Genomic DNA, 20,270 nt, shown 5'->3' with positions numbered 1-20,270 from the left:
CAACCATGAGTCAAGTTGCTGCTTTCTTTGTTAGTTAGGCCATTGATAGCTATAACTATGACTTTCAACTATGAAAAGAATTGGAACTTGAAATTACTTAATGATGACAACAAAGTCAAGCACCACATATTCACTTTTAAAACAGTTTGGAATGTTCATGCTGTACCTTTTGGTATTTGGAATTAATTTAAAAAGCCGCTCACTAAATCGCATAATTAAAATAACCGGCGTATATATATATATATATAATAAGTATATAATTTATGTATACCCGCTAGAAAAAATAAACACTAACCTCGGCCGGCTATTGTGTAAAGATCCCTTTGGTTTAAGACCATTTCTTTACACAAAATCTACTTTATATATAGAATTATTATACGAACAAAAAAAGTAGTAATTATCTTCTCAAGAAAGATTATGCTCTAAAGAAATGTCTTTGTACGTCATGAAGGAACCATTTGTAATTTCTCTTTATTTTATAACGTCTTTACCTCCAAGATCATTGACCACTTGAAAACAATATCTGTATATCTTCTTTTTCGCATCTGCATTTGTCTTTTGCCGGCCATTTTCTTAACTAGAAGACCAAAAGAGAATAGAGAAAAGGAAAAGAATTTCATACATTCTAATAAAAAATGCTTAAGTAACACTGTTGTATTAAAAAAGAGTAGAGGAAGAATATACAAAATTTCAAAAACCAATTTTTTTTGTTGGCCGAATATATGAGACACCTAAAGTTGTCACCATTCATTATTTAAACACCTCAAGTAAGCTTTAATATTCCGATTAAATACCTATAATAGGCCCAAAATATACCAATTAGTCATATTTCGCTAACATGGTTGATAACACGAGTCGCACTGTGTAGAATGCTTTTTAGTTTGATGTCCTGGCTGTAGTTTGCCAAAGAGTTAACGATAATTATTAAGTTTTTTTGAGTAAAAATAGAGTAATTAAGAGATAAAAGTGTGTATGAATATATATTTTTGCGTCGAAAGTGCTTCTAGGACATCAGTAGAGGACAATGAACATGAGTATTTTATAGGTGCAACTCCCGCTATTAAGCATGTAAGCAAAATGTGTCTGATTGTATATTTTGGGCCTACTACAGATATTAAATCTAAACAAGGCATACTTGAAGCATCTAAATAAAAAATCATGGCAACTTGAGGTGTTTGTAAAAAAAGCAAATGCAAGCAATTGTGTGCGTTATAGCAATCCGGATACGCCTAGAATATTGAAGTCGGATTTAACTTCTATATTTTGATAATGTAAGAATTTTTTTTAATATTGGATTATTTAACATGTTATAATAAGTTGTCTATTTTATTTTCCATCTTAGTGAATCCATTTATTATGAACAGTCACCTAAAAATATTTTTAAAAATAAACTCATGCCTAAAGATTCTTTCTCACTGTTGGTGGATAAAAATAATCTCAATGAACTCGTATCTAGTAAAGCATATAGGCCTGATGAATCTATCTCCTAACTATTCATGAGGTTCATGCAAGAAAATTGCTCTCTATGAAAGTCCAGCAATACGAATCCTCCAATCCCATACCACCCAAACCACCTGATATTCTAATGGATTCCACTTTAACCTCATCCCATAATTCTTTAACCAACTCCAACATCAGTCTGAATAGCCATATGAATATTGATATCATGAAACTATCTCAAATTCTTCTCCACTTCATAAATCATACCTACACACCTTAACCTCTCATAATATTTCGTCTCCGCCATCTATCACTCAAGAATCACTAAACCTTAATTTGGTAATTAAAATGATGAACACGAAGCACCCTCTGACCCCTCCATTTTTATACCACTATCTCTTGAAGAAAAAAACAGGATTTGCAAACCTTGGCAACATGCAGTAATAGTTAAGGTATTTGGGCGCAAGATTGGACATCAAATACTTAGGCAAAAAATATATGCCATATGGAAACCGACTGAAAATCTCCCTCTAATTGACTTAGGGTCCGATTTTTTCCTTCTTAAATTTCAAAAAGACGAGAATAAGACACGCATTACAGGGCGGTCCTTGGTTCATTCTAAATCATTTTCCATCCGTTCGTCAATGGGAACCCAAATATGGATTCTGAAACTAAAATCACTTCCTCTGCTATTTGGTTGCGATTACCTGAATTACCTACTGAATTTTATAATTTTCAGATTCTTCAAAAACTAGGTCATAAAATTGGAAAATTATTAACTATTGATACGTGCACCTCTTCAACAACAAGAGTAAGATATGCAAGGCTATGCGTTGAGGTACCATTGGATAAACCATTACGGACACACATATAATTGGAAATCATAAATAGAATATCTTTTACGAAGAATTAAATTTGTTGTGTATTAAGTGTGGTCGGATGGGACATAATCAAAAGGTTTGTACATATCAATTACAAGTTAATCCTACTACCGATACCTCTAGCAAGGAGCTCACACCCAATACTAATCCTAACACGTCAAATATCTCACTGCCATCTACTGAAGAATGGAAGATTGTTCAATTTCCTAAAAAATCATTCATGAAAAGGAACACTTACACGAATAATTAATTCCAACCGGTGCAATCTTTGGAGGCTAATTCCACATGTATTCATGTAAAAATGGTTTAATACCCCTAATGCTCTTCCTTTCACAAAGCTAACCATTACTAATAATAATCCTTCTAGTTATAATTCAAACACATCCCCCCTCATTTTTTAAATAATAATAAATTTGCAAACCTTTTTACTAATGCCTTGGATAATAGTAATCCCTTACCTAATTCTACTGAAAAGAGCAAATTACACCAAACTAGTTCCACTCAAGTACAAAACTACTCGGCCCAATTAGAAAACACTCAAACATTAAAACCTATCCTAACCCATGCAAAAAGACACGTTACCCCACCCCACATGCAAGGCATGCCCCAATACCCAAACACACCTCTTCAGCACCTCACGAAAACCACCTACACACCCTCTCCAATCATCCACCACCTACTTTGATTATCGAAATACCATCACCATTGAGTAAACCTACTGTAGCTCCCATGCAAATAGGTAATGATGAGTTTTCCATTTCTAAAGACCACTCCAACACACCATCTCCAAATCAGTCATTCCAACCGCCCATATCTACCATTGATATAATTCCCTCTCTAGTTATTCATTCAAATCCAGATCACCCTACTACAATTAATCCACTACCAACTCCTCCCAATTTAGAAGATGTTTCCGTCCAACCTCAATCACTTACGCCGACCACAAAACCCAACTAGGCAAAATACTCATCGTCTTCAGCACAATCCAACTCCTTTCTCCCATCCTCCCTCACATCTGATAATGGAGCCCAATACAATTATCTACACAACTCAAACCCCACACGCACCAACACTACTAACATCTTGGCTCGAGGCAGGCCTTCAGAATCATGCTCTAACATTCGCCATGGAAGTCAATCATCAGGAGGTGACAATACTTATCAACCATCCGAGGGACTTAGCACAAATAGTAGTGGAGGGCATGCAATTAGGGATAGGCATTTATGGACGTTACCACTGGTCAATGATGCAAGCACCTTACCTAGCACCATACCATCTTCTTCATCTCCCAACACCATATTGGGATCCAACTCATCTTCTGCAAATGCCGTTCTATCCCACACCAACTCCTGCCAACCCTTGGATTCAACCTTACTAGGATCCACAACCAAACATACCACTCTTGGAACCAGTAACACCTCCTTCACCACCACACCATCCCAATCGACTCGCACAAGATGTGATATTTCAGGAAGAACTGGAAGCAGCAGTCGTTTACCATAGAGAAACACGTCCAATACATGCATGTCTAGATGGCATCAAGGTCTTTGTCCAGAAGGAGGAGTACGAAAGAAAAATCTTCATAAGGTGTCCCCTAAATCTCTTGGAAACATCGTTTCGACTAAGGCCAACAACAAACCCAGAGGTGGGGAAGTATGCCATGCTTCTACTCCCCACGTTGCGTCTTCGTCCAAGAGAGCTCACTGGAAATCAAAGGAATCCCAGGAGCAGTCAACTGCTTTAACCAATCACTAGCCATATAAACTTCATCATTTGGAATTGCAGGGGTACTTACTCAGTTGATTTCAGAAGAAATTTTCGATCTTTACTGGATTACAACCGTCCTTCCTTGGTTGTTTTGTTGGCAACTCACTGTCAAAGTCATCAAATATTGAAGGATGATTTTAATTTCATGGGTATGATTGAGGTGGCTGCTATAGGTCAATCTGGAGGAATTTTTATCTTATGGTTCTCTGATGTGCTGAACTGGTGGCTTCAACTACACAGGAAATTCACTGCCATGTTCAGGTTCATCTTTTTCCCTTTAAGTTTTTATTTAGTGTTGTATATTTTAGTTCTGATGTAGCAAATAGAATTTCCATATGGAAAAATCTAATCTGTGTATATGATAATTATAAGGGTCCATAGATTTTAAGGGGTGATTTTAATGAGATATTACATGCAGATGAAAAATTTGGTGGTTTACCTATTAATAATTCAAGAGAAAACAAATTTATAGATTGTATCAACTATTGCCACTTAACAGACTTAGGATACAAAGGTAGTCGTTATACTTGGACAAATGGTAGGCATAATCGTTTTAATGTACTTGAACGTATTGATCGTATTATGGCTAATTATGATTGGCTCACTACTTGTCACGACCCAAAAATCCCTCCGAAGGAGTCGTGATGGCACCTAGTCTCTAGACTAGGTAAACCTAACATAACTAAAATAACATTGATGCTTACTAACTTTAAATTACATTACTCTGAAAAAATTACAACTCCCAAAACCGGTGTTACAAGTCATAAGCCTTTCTAAGAGTAATTATACAAAGTAAATACAACACTGTTCTAGAATAAGAAGGAATCATTGAAACGTAAATACAAACAAAGGTGACTCCGAGACCTGCGAACGCAGCAGCAAGTTACCGTGAGTCTCCACTGCGACGACCTGCACAACTACTATTGATCAATACCTAGATATGTACACAAACAAATGTACAGAAGTGTAGTATGAGCACACCACAGTAGTGCCCAGTAAGTATCAAGACTAACCTCGGTGGGGTAGTGACGAGGAACAGTCAAGACACCTACTAGTCAAATAAAATGAACAGGATATGATAATAAACTATTGAGATATAGTTAACGAGGTAATACCAACAGCGGAGAGAAATCAAAATACAAACAGTAGGGAAATAAGGGAGAACACGGGTAGTAACGAACGATAACCAAGTAAATCAGATAATCAAGTAAATCAGATAACCAAGTAAATCAACACTGACATAACAAGAACAGAGACAAGTAAGAATGTATCCAAATAAAGAAAGCAATGCCAACTAAATCAATTATATCATGCCTAGTACACAATCCCGACCATCTCAACACTTGATTCCTCATATCATAATCTCAACTTCCGAACCTTCATCACACACGGTACCTTGTGCCCCCATATTTCATTTCACTTTTAACAACAAAATCTACATGCTACATAATACATAACGCCCGTACAATGCACTCAATATGTCCAAGAAGTCCCATTTACCTAATATAAGTAAAATTACAATTTATAAGTTAATTAGGAAAAGCCATCGAGAAAAGATGAAGTTGTTTCTTTGAAAATCCTTTGAGTAAAGAAAGTACCCCTTTTTAATTTAAAATACAACGACAAATGGATTTTTGCCTTTAACATGAGAGTTAACAACTTAAAACTTAGTATAAATTCCTTTTTAAGAAAAATATAACCTCAGACGGTTTAAGGGGATATAATTGAGAAACCAATTGAATTAAGGGTGTAACAACTGTTGAAGTTTGAAGTATTGGGACGTATATATATATATATATACACGGTGAGGTATTGAAAATATTGTGGGTTCTAACACCAAGAATCACAACAATAAGGAATTAATGGTTTAAATATTTGAATTGATAACAACAAGTAAACACAGCAGCAGAAAGTGCACGACGTCACCCTTCGTGCTTTTACTCTCGTTCTCTCCATAAGAATCAATATTCACTTTTATTTTTTCTTGTTGCGGCGTGCAACCCGATCCCAAACACATAGTACTGTTGCGGCGTGCAACCTGATCCAAATCATATAGTGATATTGCGGCGTGCAACCCGATCCAAGTCATATAATATTATTGCGGAGTGCAACCCGATCCAAATTATATAATGATGTTGCGGCGTGCAACCCGATCCATATAATATTGTTGCGACGTGCAACCTGATCCATATAGTATTGTTGCGGCATGCAACCCGATCCATATAATATTATTGCGGCGTGCAACCCGATCCATATAATATTATTGTGGCGTGTAACCCAATCCAAATCATATAATATTGTTGCGGCGTGCAACCCGATCCCAGCATACAAATCAACACCAATTACGAAAGAATCCCGACAAAGGAATAATAAGGAAACAACTATATCCCGGCAAGGGAGTCAACAACAAGGATAAACACATCCTAGCAAGGGAACCAACAATAAGAATTAAATACATCCCGGCAACGGAATCAGCTATAACCAAACTTGTACCAACAATTAACATCACAACGAAACCTCAACTAAACAACAAGACATAATAAGCACGTGATGACTACACTGACAACCACAACAATTGGACATGTAACCTATTTGCACGAAATCATAGAGGAACTCACAATCAAGAAGTATCAAAACAATAAGGAAGACAATCACTTCAATCAAGGAAATTAAGGGTCAATGTAACACGTAAGAATTAGAGAAAAGCTATCAACGTCATATGAAGCATATAGAGGCAATTTAAGCAACTAGGAAACCCAATCATAACAGGATACTTTCCACATAAAGACCTGAGAACCCTAGAGGCAAATTTCCCACAAATAAGACCGAGCACACACTCGTCACCTCGTATGCTTGGACTACAATTAGAATAGAAGACTCAATTCCTAAAAGGAAGTCCTCCATACAAGGTTAGGCAAGATACTTACCTCAAAGACGACAAACCGATACTCTAAGATGCACTTCTCGGGTGAAAAGACCTCTGTACGGCTCAAATCTAACCAAATTAACTTCAAAGTACAAATAAAACACATATAAGACTATTCCGGATCATAAAGTCTCAATCTTGATCAAATTCTAAAAATCGGTCCAAAATTCGACACCCAGGCCCGCACCTCGGAACCCGACAAATTTTACAAAATCCGAATACCCATTCCAATATGAGTTCAACCCTACAAAATGTATTAAATTCCGATATCATTTGGCTCTTCAAATCATGATTTTTCATTTTAAGAATTTTCTTCAAAAATTAACACTTTACTCAACCCAAATCACAAATTAAATGATAAAAATAAAGACAAATTCATGAAATATAATTAATTCTAGGTGAAGAACACTTACCCAATCGTTTTGCTTGAAAAACCCTTAAGGAATCGCCCAAAACCGAGCTCTAGAACTCCAACAATGTTAAAAATGGCCTAACCCTCGATTTGGAAAACTTATATTCTACCCAGATATTAATGCATCGCGAACGCGGAGGAAGTATCGCATTCGCGAAGAAGAAAAATGAAGGCTGCCCATATGTACTTCGCGAACGCGACAACATGCACGCGAAGGCGAAGAAGGAAAATATTATGGCCCAGAGATTGCTCTTCGCGAATGCGTGAACTAGTACGCGAACGCGATGAGGGATAAAGCAGAGCTTCATGAACGCGAGGAGTATTACGTGAACGTGAAGAAGAATTTCCAGGTGGTCAGCAGCAAAGTTTGTGAACGTGAAAGGCTATTCGCAATCGCGAAAGAGGATACCAGAAGCAGAAAACAGTAGTTCAAAAACAAGGGAAATGACCCGTAACCCACCTGGAACACACCCGAGGCTCCTGGGACCCCGTCCAAACACACAAACAAGTCATATAACCTAACATAGACTCGCTCGAAGTCTCAAATTACATCAAACAACGCCGAAACATCAAATCACACCAAGAATCGAACTTAGGAACTTTCGTGAGAATGTGCGAGAATATGTAAGTCCTCGGGATCAAACCCATCAAAACAAGGGAGCTGATGGTTTCCATATGTAATAAAAAGCTCGGTACAGCCTGAATGAACGCAGAGGAGTCTAAGACTAGGAGCAATTAGAAGACATAAAATATTTTCCCAGTAGTAGAATAAGGGTGTAATTGTGATAGATAAGAGGATGACATTTAAGCCTTTGATTGAGGAATAATTTAAAGAGAAGGGATTTTATGAATTGCATGGGATTGGAATACCCCCATAAGATGAATCGTGTTAGGATGCTATGAAATAAGGTTATTGAAGTATAGTATCGTCCCTAGGTGGATCGGGCAAATCACTTCAGAACTACAATACTGCCCACTACCTAGGAAAAACATTTTTCGACTTGAAACTATATGGACTACACATCCTTCCTTCCCATCAGTCAACGAACAAGTTTGACTAGAGAATTTACAATTACTCCCTGCTATTAATAAATTCACTGAAACAATACAAGATTGGAATAAATAAACGTTTGAAAATATTTTTAAGCGTAAAAAGAAATTACTGGCCCGTCTAGGAGGTATTCAATCTTCTTTACTTATCCAACTAATACCTTTTTACATAACCTGAAAAATTCATTAACAATGGAATTTAATAACATTCTAAAGTTTGAGGAAGATTTTTGGAAGTTAAAATCACGAATTGATTGGTTAAATGATGGCGATGCCAATACCAAAATTTTCCACCTTAGCACTTTAAATCGTAGGCGACATAATCGTATAACTGTGATTCAAGACCAAGGGGGAAATTGAATCTCCGACCCTCATCACATTAAAGATAATATCACACATTACTACCAACATCTTTTTACAACTCAAAAATAAAGTTCTACTAGAAGAACATTTCAACAGTATTTTAATATATTATCATCTCTTGAACAGTCTTGTTTAATAGCACCATTGCAAGACTATGAAATTCTAAATGAAATTCATTCTTTTAAACCTCTGAAGGCTCCTGGACCAAATGGTCTTCACCCTTTATGTTACCAAAAATATTGGCATATCGTAGGCAACTCCGTTAAATATTTTGTCATAAAGTTTTCTTGGACCATCAAATTGATCCGTCTATTAATACGACCTTCCTTTGCTTAATTCCCAAGAATAAGAATTCATCAACAATATCACAATTTCGACATATCAGTCTTTGCAATACTATCTATAATATTATTACAAAAATTATTGTTAACAGACTAAAACCTGTTCTGGAACATATTATTCACCCAACTCAATCTAATTTCCAAAGGAATAAGCGAGCAACTGATAATGCTATTATTGTACAAGAAATCATTACTAGATTCCAAACATTGAAGGGTAATAATCTAAATATGCTTCTAAAGTTGAATCTTGAAAAAGCCTTTGATAAATTAGAATGGTCGTTTATTTATAATACTTTAATCACCCTAAATTTCCCTCCCACCTTCACTAACTTAATTATGTCATGCATAACAACTACTACTACTGCTATTTTGATTAATGGCACTCCTACAGACTATTTTACACCCGCACGAGGCATTAGACAAGGAGACCCTTTATCTCCTTATCTGTTTATTCTATATTTAGAAATGCTTTCGAGGAAAATAAACACAGCAGTTGATTATAATGATTGGATACCAATTTCAATTGGTAAACTGGGACCTCAATTATCCCATTTATTTTTTGCTGATGATATTATTTTGACATAAAAAATTACAGCTAACTCAAGTCAATCAATAGTTAACACTATCACTCACTTTACACACCAATCTGGTCAAACTATAAATTTGGAGAAATCCAAAATTTTCTTTCCAAAAATTGTTCTTCCGATTTAAGGACTACTATATTATAAATTTTCCACATGAATGAGGTGAAAAGTTTTGGGAAATACTTAGGATTCCCTATATTTATCACAAAGCTTGCCAAACGAGATTACCAATTTTTAATTGACAATTTCAAAAATAAATTGGCAGGTTGGAAAATAATTGTTTTTTTATCAAAAGCATGAAGGACAACTCTAATTCGTTCAACTTTAAACACCCTTCCTAATCACCTTATGCAATATATTAAACTACCTTATTTTATTATTTCCTATCTTAATAGATATCAAAGTAATTTTCTCTTGGGCACCACTCTTCAAAAGAAAAAGTTACATTTAATTAAGTGGTCTACCATTACACAACCTCTAGACCAAGGGGGTTTAGGTATACAAGATATTAGTACAAAAAATCAAGCTTTGCATGCAAGTCTTGCATGGAGGTTATTTCAAAATCCAAATCAACTATGGGCTCAAGTGTTATTACATAATTACTTGCGACCACCCCAACTAATCAAACACCACGTATCCTTCACTTGGCGTAATGTTATGAGAGGATGGTCTAACTGTTGTTTAGGGTATAAATGGAACCTAACTACTGGAAAACATGTACAATTTTGGAATGATCCCTGGCTCAATCACAATTCTTTGCTTCGTAACTGCATAGCTGGACCCCTTTCCCAATATGAGGACACAAAACTTGTTTCTTATTACTATTACAATCATGAATGACACTTAGATAAATTACCATTTACATTACCTACTCATATACAATCTGCAATTATAAATATTTATATGCCTATTGTGCATACAATATATGACAAACTATATTGGGCTCTTACACCAAATGGTATGTTCTCTGTGAAATCAATGTACAATTCTATCATAAATTGCCTAAAGAAAAAAACTCCAAATCCACTATATTCCTATAAGTGGATTTGGAAACTTCATATTCCATCAAAAATTTCTTTCTTTTTATGGTTAATCTGTCATGACAGGCTCCCCACAGTTGTTTATCTTACTAGACTAGGGATACTTAATTCATCCTTATGTCCACAATGTCATATGGCACCTGAAACATTAAAACACCTTTTTCTAGAATGTCATAATGCCATTACACTTTGGACTGTTCTTAAAGTCTCATCTACACATCTCAATTCTCATATCTCTCATACTGATAGTATAACTTGGTTATACAACTTTATATATAACCAGTCATTCTCCACCACCCATAAAATCCCATATACCACTCTCATACCATTTGCATTATGTCATCTTTGGATTATACGAAACAAGAACTCTATTGAACATCATAAAATTAAGGTCCATATACCTCTAATATTGCAACAGGCTGCGGAATTTTATTATCTTACAAATCCCATATCAACAAATCATTCCCTCATAACTTGTTATATAAAATGGCATCCACCAAACCTCCATACTTTTAAGCTTACCTTTGATGGATCTTGCTCAACCACTCAAAACAAATTTGGGATTGGTGGTATTTTCGAAATCATCAAGGCAACTGGATTATAGGATTTGCAGGAACATCAAACCATGGACCAAGTGTTTAAACATAATTGTTAGCACTGCTTATGGGGCTGAAAATTGCTGTCCAAAAGCATCTCACACCACTCATCATTGAGACAGATGCTCATGCACTAATCGGTATGTTGAACTCACCTACAATGCAATACACTAATTTAATTAATAATTGCAGGTTATTACTCCTACAGCTGGATAGTCCTCCTATTCAAAGCATCTACAGAGAGCAAAATTATGTTGCAGATAGTCTAGCTAAGTAAGGAGCCATGCATGCACTGGAGAGTTGTCTACTTTTTGGAAGTCCACCTTTTGTCACACCTTATTACCAACAAGATCACAATGGCATGCTCAGACGAAGACTGATAAAACCTAAGTCTGTTTTGTGTAATAGTAGTGCATTATCTAGTACTGTATCTAGTAGTAGTAGTGTTGTAGTCACTAATCCTGCTTTTGTTGCTAGTAATGATTCCCACACGGGGGCCTTAGTATCAAACTATACTTTTGTACATCTGATGTAGCTGATGCATCTTAACAACTCTTTTGTACGTGTTTAATTATATATAATATAACTATATCTTTTCGACAAAAAAAAAAAAGAATCTATCTCCTTATCTTTTGGAACATTTCATGACCAATAAAAGATCCTTCAATTCCTTTATCACTGTTGTTTCAACCACTAGATAGAATCTTCAAAAATGCATCTCCCTTATATTCACAAATTCCCTAGTTATAGCTTAATTAGTTAGTAAAATGTTTTATTTTATGTAGCTTTGTTTGAGTGGACCGGAGTTTAAGAGAAAAAGAAAGACTTATGAAAATTGTGATTTAAAATAAGCCATATACATTATCTTTTGTCAATTAAGCTATACTTTTGAGTTACTTGCGTTTAGTTCGAGCTATAACTAATTATAATGATTATGGGTAATTACCCTTAATTATTTTGAACAATTAACGCAAATAGCTGTCCACTCAATCGCTTAAACTAAAAATAGGCGGTGGAAGTATAATATATACATAATTTATGTATTATATATATATAGAAAAAGTAAACAATGAATATGATCAACTACTTTTTTATTATTATAAACGATCCATATGGAGTACATGTGAATACGTTCTACCCTTGGTTGACTGCATATGAAAATTTAAGGCATGATGGAAATTAACCAATCAAAGGAAAAGGAATCTGTGAGCAAAACAAACACAGTTACAAATGGGAAGCTAATTAATCTACATAATTCTATTAAATATTGTGATGTGACGTAGAGGGAATTTCAGATAGCACAGATTCTATTTATCACAAAGCTTTATGCTGTATATCAACATATATATATATATTTCAACTAAAATGTTCCCTTAATATCAGAATATGAAAGGCAGTACCTCAAAAGTCAAACCTGAGCAAGTTGTCGTCTAAAAGGCAAAATAATTCTCTCTTTTTTGGCAGATCAGTTAAGAGATTAATTTCCAGAGCACGTACAACTAGAGAACTACAATTACATAATAGAGTTTACTATTCCAGCTTTAACATTCTGGTCAAACGCCGTATATAACTAGTAAAATATTAAGAAAGATCACTAATAAGTCAACAAGGCACTAGTCAATTTCTGGTAACTAAAAAGTGAACTTCCGTCCTTGGACAGTAAACCTAAAAAGTTTTTTAGGCGGTTTGAGAATACCAGCATTACTGGATTGCAGTCCAACTCAAGGCTAAGCTTTACGGTCCTGCTGCTTTCAAACTTCTCAAAGTGTTGATTAGCAGGACCTGATCAGGCCCTCTATGGAAGAGTTTATAACAAAGGATTAGGGTTGATTATTTATAGTGCTAATTAGTTTCGTCCATTAGTTGAAGCACTTTTTAATTTAATTGTTGTTAATCGTTATTCTATCCGTACTTAGTTTCTAGGTTTTGCACTTGTAAATACTCATGGATATATGTACTCTCACAGTTTTCATACAATAGAAAAAGAAATTAATTTAACTTTAGTGAAAGTGAAGATCACAAAATATATATTGTACACACATAAAACATCTCCATCCAGAATATATGAAACAGATATCACATCTTAAAACATGATTTCAGACCATGCATGCATGGGTATACGCGATAATGCAAGCATCTTATCTCGATAAAGGAAAAGGGTGACAAATACTCTAGGAACGGAATATTCAATATCTACAGATCAAATATAAAGAATGCACTAAAAATTAATCTTTACTCAATTGCATTTAGTTACTTAGGCCGTTTCATTTTATGTATTAGTTTGACTATGCACGAAATTAAGAAAATAAATTAAGGAGACTTTTGAATCTTTTGGTATTAAGGTAAAGAAGTGTATAATGTTACAAAAATGGTTTTTGAATTTTGTTCTAAAACATGTCATATATGTGATGTTCGAAATTAAAGGTTACTAAATATAGGAAATGATAACCTTTTCTAAACAGGTACAAAAGGAAGGTAATCCACATAACTTGAAACAAAGGGAGTATAACTTAACAAATTAATTAAAAGCGTAGGTTTCAACAGTCAAAATCAGTAAATAGGTAGAGACCAGATTTTTGGCTTTTGAATATTTTTAGGCTATGTGATGTCTTAAAGTAACTTCTAACTTTCCTTTAAAAGTTGCATCTTTTAGAAAAAACTTCTATCTTCGTTGCTAAGTTACACAATACATAAATATAACAGCCGGATGCATTAAGATTTCGTTATGTATATAGATTCGGGAAAGATTTGGATCACAATTTATCTATTGCACGCAATGTTTCCTTACATTTCTTTAGTTGTTTCCACGTTGTGAAGTTCATAAAGTATAAAAAAAAAAATTATGATTTTGAACTAAATAAATCAAATGATTGGTGATAGAATCCCAAACTCAATCCCATAAAGTTCAACCTGGAACCATCTTTGACCAAAAACGTTTTTGAAGTTCAACCTGATTCGAGCAATTAAGAATATTAATCTTGCACCATAGCAAATTAGAGTCAGAGCATGAAGAAACTCAGCGAAAAGGACGTATTTTATAGATTCCAAACAACGGGAATAAGTTATCTTTAAGATGCTTTAAGCTTAAGAGCCGTTTTGATTGGCTTATTTTAAGTGTTTTTAAGTTAAAATTGCTTTTAAGTTATTTGTAGTGTTTGGATAAAGCAAAAAGTATTTTTAAGTACTTGTTTTTAAGCTAAAATGACAAAAATAAGCTAAAAGCTACAAATTATAACTTTTGGCTTAAAAATCTCTTAAAACAAGCTCATCCAAATGAGATCTAAATCTTAACCAACCATATAGAACAATGGTAACTATACATGGGCTGTTATAAAAAATTATCTAATGGTGAATGTTCATAACTCATAAATGAGTAATTCCCACTACTCTGATCTCCATTATCTCCATAACTCCCACTACTCCAATATTTATGGAGTTATATATGGTTGTAACTCTCATACCTCCATAACCTCCCCATGATTTTCCTCCATGATCTCAAATATTTAATGTCATGTTTATGACATTCTCTTGTATACCTCTATGTAATACTATAAATGGAGGATGAGAAGTAATATTGTACACAGTTGAACACTTGATGAAATAAGAAAGTTATCTCTTCTTCTTTTATTCTATTACTTATCATCTTGTTTTATATTGTTACTTTGAGTTACATTTCTTAACATGAGCATAAAATAGTTCTTTAGCCTGATTCCTTTTGCAAGTGCTTAAGTATTTGGAGATCTTTTTTTGAGCCTAATTGAACCATGGACAAGACTCAAGAAGGTGTTCTTTGAAAAATTAGCACACTTGTGATTAATTTCACTAAGTATACATGGAAATCACCTAAAAGCAAGAATTTAATTAATTTCGCTGTGAAGAGATGGGAGATACCCTAATAGATTTTTCTAGCTACTAGCTAGGGACTATTATCCTGTGTCGGTGCATTTATCTTAGCTACTAGCTCACTCGGTTTTATTTGATATTATATTTTAGTCTTTTCCATAAAGAATTAATGATATATTTTTTATTTATAGTAATTTAATTTTAAACTTATCATTTTAACTTCATTAAGATTATATATATATTAAATATATCTTGACTTCTATACAATTATATTTCAAAATATTTTTAACACAATTAGGTTATCTTAAAAACAAATAAAGGTAAGTACTACCTTAACATATATAGAAAACTAGTTAACTAGAAAATAATATAGGCAGCCAGTTAAAATTATACTTAAATTACACAATGAAGTAAAAAAAAAATTACACTGTCAAGTGTATGTAAGTTAAATAAATATTTGGATAAATTGACTATTATTCACTTATTCTCTCCCCACCTCCTCCCTCGGCCTTCGGCCCTAGCCCACCCCATTACTTTTGCTTCATATTAGGCTCTTAATTAAGCATCACATCTACTCGCAGAAGAAAGAAAATAGAACGAAAGGAAAAAAATCAAAAAGATATTCGCCAGCTTGCTCCAACTAATTAATACCTTCTCCTCCAGCATATAAGGAGCTAAAAATGCTCTCTTTTACTCAAACCACACCCTCGAATTAGGTGATTTTCCCTTCTTCTTCTTCTTCTTCAATTCAATAGCACACTGAAATATAATCTTCGAGTCGAAGTTTACAAAAATGGCCTCTAATTGGACAACAAAGCAAAACAAGAGGTTCGAGGAGGCTTTGGTCATGTACGACAAGGGCACTAGTTCCGAAAGATTGCAAAACATAGCCAAATATGTTGGTGGGAAATCAGTAGAGGAAGTTAGAAGGCATTATGATCTCCTTGTTAAGGATATAACCCAAATTGAAAATGGTCAAGTCCCTTTGCCTAATTACAGGACTACTACTACAGCAGAAACCAATGCTAGAGGAAGATATGCTAATGAACAGAGGTAAATGGTATTTCCATATTATGGATAATACATTTTTGCATTTTATATTCTCTAAGGTCGAGCATTAAGGAAACAATAATCTAAACTGTTTTATAAAGGATATAACTAACTTATATACACTGAATAGTGTAAAATTTTCTACATTACACTTTATTTAATATGTTGTGACAGATTTTCTACCGTAATTTTTATATAGAGTAATTCCTTTTATTAAGGATCGGAGGATTGCCTATAATTATCTTCTAATTGATTTTATAATGTAAATTTTTTTTTACATTATACATGTTAGAAGTTTAACTTATGCACACTAACACTGCACAATTTTTATACACCATCAGACTTATAAGATATACCCTACGACCTACGTACAACCAGTGTTTTAAAAGGCGTTTCTGGGGCGAGCCCTGGGGCGAGGCGTACCAAAAACGCCCCGGGGCGATGGTGGGGGGCGAAAATCCCATAAGGCGTACGCCCAGAAGTTCGAGGCGTACGCCCGGGCGAGTTTTTTGGTTGAGGCGAGTTTTTCGGTTGAGGCGTAAGCCCAAGAGATATCTTTTTAAAAAGGAATTAAAAACATTAAATTTAAAAGTAAACTTTTTAGTATTGCTAAAAGTCCTAAATTAGAACTCTTTCCCAATTCTTTCTGCTAGTCTGCCTCTACCAAGAGCAACGATTTATCACTTTTTTTGGCAACAGAAAACTTCATTCTTCTCCGTAAGTCAAATTCAACAGGTTTGTTCTTTCCTCCATGTAAAAATTTTATTATTTTGAACTCATTACTTTCCTCTCTTTTTATATTTCACTATTAGTTTGTAAATATGTATGTAATTAGTTTTTTAAGTTAAATACTTCTCTTGCTCTCTTTCAAAATATAATATGGTATTATATGTATGCGTGCTTTTATATATATTGATTAGATTTATATATAATTTCACTTATTTATTTGTGATTTATAATTTCATTAGATAATATGGGATTTCACTTATATATAATTATTTGGGATTTATATGTAATTTCACTTTATTTGGGACTTCTATATAATTTCATTAGATAATATGGGATTAATTATATATTTCACTTATTTATAGTTTTTTTTTCAAAATTTTATGCAATTTTACCTATTTAATAATATTTTTTATAATTATATTATTTTATAAAATATTAAAAATTAAATACCCATGGGGCTTACGCCCCGCTGAAGCATATGCAAAATGCCTCGCCTTACGCCCACGCCTTTTAAAACACTGCGTACAACAATAGGAAATTCACTATAATTATTATCCTAATTTCATAACCTAAATATGCAGTAAATACCTTGTTATAACTGGTTAAAGATACTGATAGTGTAAAAAATTTAACACATGTAAGTTAAGCTTACTCTTGAAAACACACTAAGCTTACTGACAAGCGAGAAGTTAAATTTAGGTAAAATATACAATAGAACAGAGGCGGATTCAGAATTTTAAGCTTATGGGGTCTTATAACAATCTCAAGTTAATCTACATGAAGACTGGACCAACGTACTGATGTCCAAAGTAAATATTCTTATACTTTTAGTGAATTTTTTAGTATAAATACAGAGTTTATGTAAAAAATTAATAGGTTCACGGAAATCCGTACCCTTTGCTCTACATCCGCCCCTGCAATAGAATGTATAATTGAGTACACGGTACACATAACAGAATGTATAAGTGTAAAGTTAAAATTACCAAGAAGATTTAAGTTTCAGTCCATTGCACACATAATAGAATGTATAATTGTCAAATATTTTTAAAAAGACCTTACTAGCCTATTTAAGGCTTTAAGCAACTAACGGCCACGTTAAATCGAATCCTGCAAATTAAGATCGCATGCTTATGGTCATCTTAATCTCTCCAATCAATAATCTCTAATATTATAAGCTCTTAAGTACTAGTACTATTAATTATTTTATGATAATATAATTAACATCTTTTTCTTACGTGGATATATCTTCACCTTTCTCTGCTTTTATTCTTTGAGTCAGTTGCATATCCTTAGAAGGATGACGATTTAGACATCCACATGCAAAAAGGTTTCTTTTATATTCACCTTTGGCTTGAAACAAAAGCTAACTTCTATGATCTAGTCTTGACATAAGCAATAAAAATCGTAGTATTATCTTGGGATCTAATTATATAAAATGACCGTGTGAAAATTTTTAAACTATCATTTTCAGCAAAATTGTAGATATATGTATGAAAAAACTTGAAAAATTGGTATAACTATTAAGTTTTAAATTCATATTTCTTAAAACTTCAAAACCATAAACCCATTAAGTCAAAATATTGAAACTGTCTCACATAGCCACGAGGATATAATGGATTCATACAGAGATACTTCAACAGTTCGTACTTTTTTATTAAAAAATTGATTGTTTATTCTGTTCACAGGCTTCTGAAGAATCTATCTCTACAGTGAGAAGAAACTTGGACTATACTCAACAGTCAACACGCAACACCATATATCCAAATATCTTTAAAAAATTCCAAAAATGTGGATCCTTAATTGTAAATTCATGTTTAAGCGTTTTCTATCTTCTGTTTTAATTAAATTGTTGCCAATTAAGAGAGAAGGAAATCATGTGTAACTTCTGTCTTTCAAGTTTCAGCTACGTACCTTTGTTCCTGTTTAAGCTATCAGCCTATGATATATAAATTGAGATTTTCTAGCATTATTCGTTCCAGCAGGCATTTTACATTTAACAACATGGGATATATGAATTTTTCATCGTCCCACGTTCACGACAGCATAATAGATATTTGTGATTTAATGAAAAAATGAAATATTTAGAACATCCATTTTTTAGGGGGAAAAAAAAACTTTATCACGAAGATCAGAGTTGGAGACAAAATGTTGCAACCTATTACCCAATATGTAAATCTAAATACAAATGATATATATGAATAATGGAGACTCTATAGCTAGTTGAAAAATATTCGATGTACAAGAATCAAAATTCTGGTATCCACAAATAATTAATTTAGATATTTTTATAATACAAATAACCAAAACATGAATGGTATGCGTACAATGAAAAAAATTTAAAACAAAAGTCACGTTTTAAAGTCACTTATTTAAGTGGGCAAAAAAAAAGAGAGAGGTAGTTTTGTAGCATTTAAATTTTAAGTTATATAGGTATATCAAGGTTGAGGAGGTTGTGGGAGCTATGCGTAAGATGAGTAGGGGCAGAGCGACCGGGCCAAACGAGATTCCGATGGAATTTTGGAAGTGTCTGGGGAGAGCAGGTTTGGAGTGGTTGACTGGCTTGTTTAATGATATTTTTAAGGCGAAGAGGATGCGGGATTAGTGGAGGTGGAGTACGGTGGTTCCATTGTATAAGAACAAGGGTGATATCCAGAGTTGTAACAATTATAGGTGTATCAAATTACTGAGTCATACCATGAAAGTATGGGAAAGGGTGGTTGAAGCAAGGGTGAGGATGACAATGTCCGTATCCGACAACCAGTTCGGGTTCATCTCGAGTCGTTATACTACCGAAGTTATACACCTTGTTAGGAGGTTGGTAGAACTGTACAGAGAGAGGAAGAATGACCTACACATGGTGTTTATTGACCTAGAGAAAGCGTATGATAAGGTTCCTAGAGAAGTTCTTTGGAGATACTTGGAGGCAAAAGGTGTGTCGGTTTCCTACATTATGGTAATTAAGGATATGTATGATGGTGCTAAGGCTCGGGTTAGGACAATAGGAGGCGATTCTGAGCATTTTTCGGTTGTAATTGGGTTACACTAAGGTTCTGTGCACAGCCTGTTCTTATTTGCCCTAGTGATGGACACGTTAACACACCATATTCAAGGGGAGGTGCCATAGTGCATGCTATTCGTCGATGACATAGTTCTGATTGATGAGTCGCGAGCCGGTGTTAATGAGAGGCTGGGAGTTTGGAAACAGACTCTTGAGTCTAAGGATTTCAAGCTGAGAAGCATGAAGACGG

The 20,270-nt window shown here is 34.1% G+C and overlaps 1 protein-coding gene across 1 annotated transcript; it reads left to right on the top strand.

The window, feature by feature from the left end:
* The first annotated feature begins 15,939 nt into the window (after positions 1-15,939).
* LOC104243279 (protein RADIALIS-like 1) lies at positions 15,940-18,988 on the top strand. The gene is made up of 2 exons (XM_009798450.2): positions 15,940-16,296; positions 18,708-18,988. The coding sequence occupies exons 1-2, from the start codon at positions 16,037-16,039 to the stop codon at positions 18,733-18,735; spliced, it is 288 nt and encodes a 95-aa protein (XP_009796752.1). The 5' UTR covers positions 15,940-16,036; the 3' UTR covers positions 18,736-18,988.
* Positions 18,989-20,270: the final 1,282 nt, after the last annotated feature.

The sequence above is a fragment of the Nicotiana sylvestris genome, chromosome 12 (genome assembly GCF_000393655.2).
Source record: "Nicotiana sylvestris chromosome 12, ASM39365v2, whole genome shotgun sequence".
NCBI classification, from domain to species: domain Eukaryota; kingdom Viridiplantae; phylum Streptophyta; class Magnoliopsida; order Solanales; family Solanaceae; genus Nicotiana; species Nicotiana sylvestris.
Note: the sequence above shows the minus strand (reverse complement) of the source record. Positions and strands in the feature narration are given on the sequence as shown.

Coding starts and splice junctions, on each gene's coding strand:
- LOC104243279 (XM_009798450.2), top strand. CDS start 16,037: ATGGCCTCTAATTGGACAACAAAGCAAAACAAGAGGTTCGAGGAGGCT. Junction 16,297..18,707: donor AGATATGCTAATGAACAGAG/GTAAATGGTATT, acceptor TTCTGTTCACAG/GCTTCTGAAGAATCTATCTC.